The following is a 2,903-nucleotide window of genomic DNA, read 5'->3' as shown; positions in this document are numbered from 1 at the left end:
AAAAAAAAAAAAAAACATTTGTAATTTGATCAAACTTATTATTTTTTTGCAGCCAACAGTAAAACCCAGAGCTCGACTCGCTGCCATCCACAGTGGAAAAGAAGGATTTTATTAGACATGGAAATCCATTCATTACGTCTATTTATAAGTGACAGGTCAGGAGGTCCGGGCTGGTCCCGTCTCATCTCTTATTTAATTACAGCAGCCATCGTTTCACAGTGTCGGCTCTCGTCACACTGAACGCTGACAGAGAACACAAAGTAAAACTGAAAATAAAATCTCTTATGGACTTACAGGGACGTCTCTATGGCTGACAGGCTGAGGCTTTTCTTCTTCTAGGTCACACATTTACAGTTGGGTACCAACTAAAATAAATACAAACATGTATTCAGACAGGTTTAAACTGGTTTACTACACGTCAAAGATTTAATTAACTATAAAATAAAGTGGCATTTCTCTCCTACWTCATGTCTTTATAAACAGATTGTGTTCATCAGTATAATACAGAATACTCAGCTGAGCTGTCACCTGTGTTGAAATGTGAATTTTCAACATTTAAATCACCTGTTGTGACAAATTAAATCTGTAGTAAGTTCTACTAAACTCAAATGTTAAAGTACTTGGTTTGAAACAGCTGATGGAAAAAGTTGGTGTTTTCCTGACAGCAGTAAAYGTCTGGAGATCAGGAAGTCAGGCAGGAGTGTTTGGCTTCATGTTGAGTCATAAGGCATATTGAGCGGTGGGTATGGTGTGGTATGAGGGCCAAAACTAAGACTGTTGTACACCCAGAGGTTGCTACGTCCATGTAGCAGGAGGCTATATCTACTCCTAAAACTTTCTGATGCTAACCCCAGCTTATCCATGCTAGTCATTAGCCTCTCTGATACTAACACCAGCTTATCCATGCTAGTTACTAGCCTCTCCGATGCTAAAACCAGCTTATCCATGCTAGATGCTAGTCTCTCTGATGCTAAAACCAGCTTTTCCATGCTAGATGCTAGCCTCTCTGATGCTAAAACCAGCTTTATCCATGCTAGTTGCTAGTCTCTCTGATGCTAAAACCAGCTTATCCGTGCTAGATGCTAACCTCTCCGATGCTAAAACCAGCTTTATCCATGCTAGATGCTAGCCTCTCCGATGCTAAAACCAGCTTATCCATGCTAGTAACTAGCCACTCTGATGCTAATGCCAGCTTATCCATGCTAGTTGCTAGCCTCTCYRAYRCTAATGCCAGCTTATCCATGCTAGTTGCTAGCCTCTCTGATGCTAATGCCAGCTTATTCATGCTAGTCGCTAGCCTCTCTGATGCTAACACCAGGTTATCCATGCTGATTGCTAGCCTCTTTGATGCTAACACCAGCTTATCCATGCTAGTAACTAGCCTCTCTGATGCTAACACCAGCTTATCCATGCTAGTAACTAGCCTCTCTGATGCCAACACCAGCTAGCCTCTCTGATGCTAACACCAGCTTATCCATGCTAGTAACTAGCCTCTCTGATGCTAACACCAGCTTATCCATGCTAGTCATTAGCCTCTCTGATGCTAATGCCAGCTTATTCATGCTAGTCGCTAGCCTCTCTGATACTAAAACCAGCTTATCCATTCTAGTCGCTAGCCTCTTTGATGCTAACACCAGGTTATCCATGCTGATTGCTAGCCTCTTTGATGCTAACACCAGGTTATCCATGCTAGTCGCTAGCCTCTAATACTAATGTCAACTTATCCATTCTCGTCACTAGCCTCTCCAATGCTAACGCCAGCTTATCCATGCTAGTCACTAGCCTCTCCAATGCTAACGCCAGCTTATCCATGCTAGTCGCTAGCCTCTCTGACGCTAAAACCAGCTTATCCATGCTAGTTGCTAGCCTCTCCGTTGCTAACACCAGCTTATCCATGCTAGTTGCTAGTCTCTCCGATGTTTACCCCAACTTATACCTGCTAGTCGCTAGCCTCTCTGATGTTAATTCCAGCTTATCTATGCTAGTTGCTAGCCTCTCTGATGCTAACACAAACAAATAGTCTCCTCCTCATTACCTAGCGCCGGCCTCTCAGTTAGCGGTGTCGGCCTATCATTAATCAGCTCAATAGCTGGTTMAGGAACACATATAGCCTTCTGCTACATGGTGTAGCGACCTCTGGTTGAGCAACAGTCTTAATTTTAGCCATCATACCACGTCATACGGCAGGAGGACAGGGAGTCCGGTTCTCGTGGATCACAGAGGTCTCACTTGGATGACGTTGACCTGGGTCGAAGCTCCGGCCTTGGAGGTCAGGTCGAACTGCTGGAGGTCGTCACTGGTGATGATGAAGACGATGGAGGAGGAGTTGAAGGTGACCCTCTTCTTGGGCCGCTCCTTGCTGTCACACGTGCTGGACACCACGATGGGCCTGACGGGGCGCTGGGCCGGGGTCAGGGGGCGCTCCTTCAAGTTGTGCTGGAGCCACGATATCCTCGAGCACAGCAGCTGCAGGAAGCAGCGTCGGAACTGGGAGAGAAGAAGACACGAGGAAGAGATTGAAGAGATCAAATCCTGCTGTGAACCCCGTCAGGACTGCAGGAGACTCGAACCTTTCTGCTCATGAACACGTAGATGAGCGGGTTGTACGCCGTGCTGGACTTGGCGAAGAACGAGGGGATGATGGCCAGCGTAGGGGAGACCACGCTGGTCCTGCTGAAGGCCTCCATCATGGACACCACGGCGTAGGGCGTCCAGCACACCAGGAAGCAGGAGATCATCAGGAGGAACATGGCCGCCACCTTCTTCTCGTAACGCAACATCTTGATGATCTGAAGCGTCTGGAGGTCTTCGATGGAGCGAAGCTGCCAGACACAGAGGAGGTGAAGATCTTTTTATTAAGACTTTATAGGTTCAGGCAATATTAACAAAAATATATATATATT

At 46.2% G+C, this 2,903-nt stretch overlaps 1 protein-coding gene across 1 annotated transcript in view; it reads right to left on the bottom strand.

The window, feature by feature from the left end:
* Positions 1-1,831: 1,831 nt before the first annotated feature.
* opn3 (opsin 3) overlaps positions 1,832-2,903 on the bottom strand; it is a 7,945-nt gene continuing 6,873 nt past the window's right edge. Inside the window, exons 3-4 of the mRNA XM_014021161.1 lie at positions 2,571-2,822; positions 1,832-2,487 (exon numbers count right to left, since the gene is read on the bottom strand). Coding sequence (XP_013876615.1) covers positions 2,215-2,487; positions 2,571-2,822 — 525 coding nt within the window. The 3' untranslated portion in view covers positions 1,832-2,214. The remainder of the gene's footprint in view (positions 2,488-2,570; positions 2,823-2,903) is intronic.

Source organism: Austrofundulus limnaeus, unplaced genomic scaffold, assembly GCF_001266775.1.
Source record: "Austrofundulus limnaeus strain Quisiro unplaced genomic scaffold, Austrofundulus_limnaeus-1.0 Scaffold280, whole genome shotgun sequence".
NCBI classification, from domain to species: Eukaryota; Metazoa; Chordata; class Actinopteri; order Cyprinodontiformes; family Rivulidae; genus Austrofundulus; species Austrofundulus limnaeus.
This window is presented reverse-complemented; position numbering and strand designations above follow the sequence as displayed.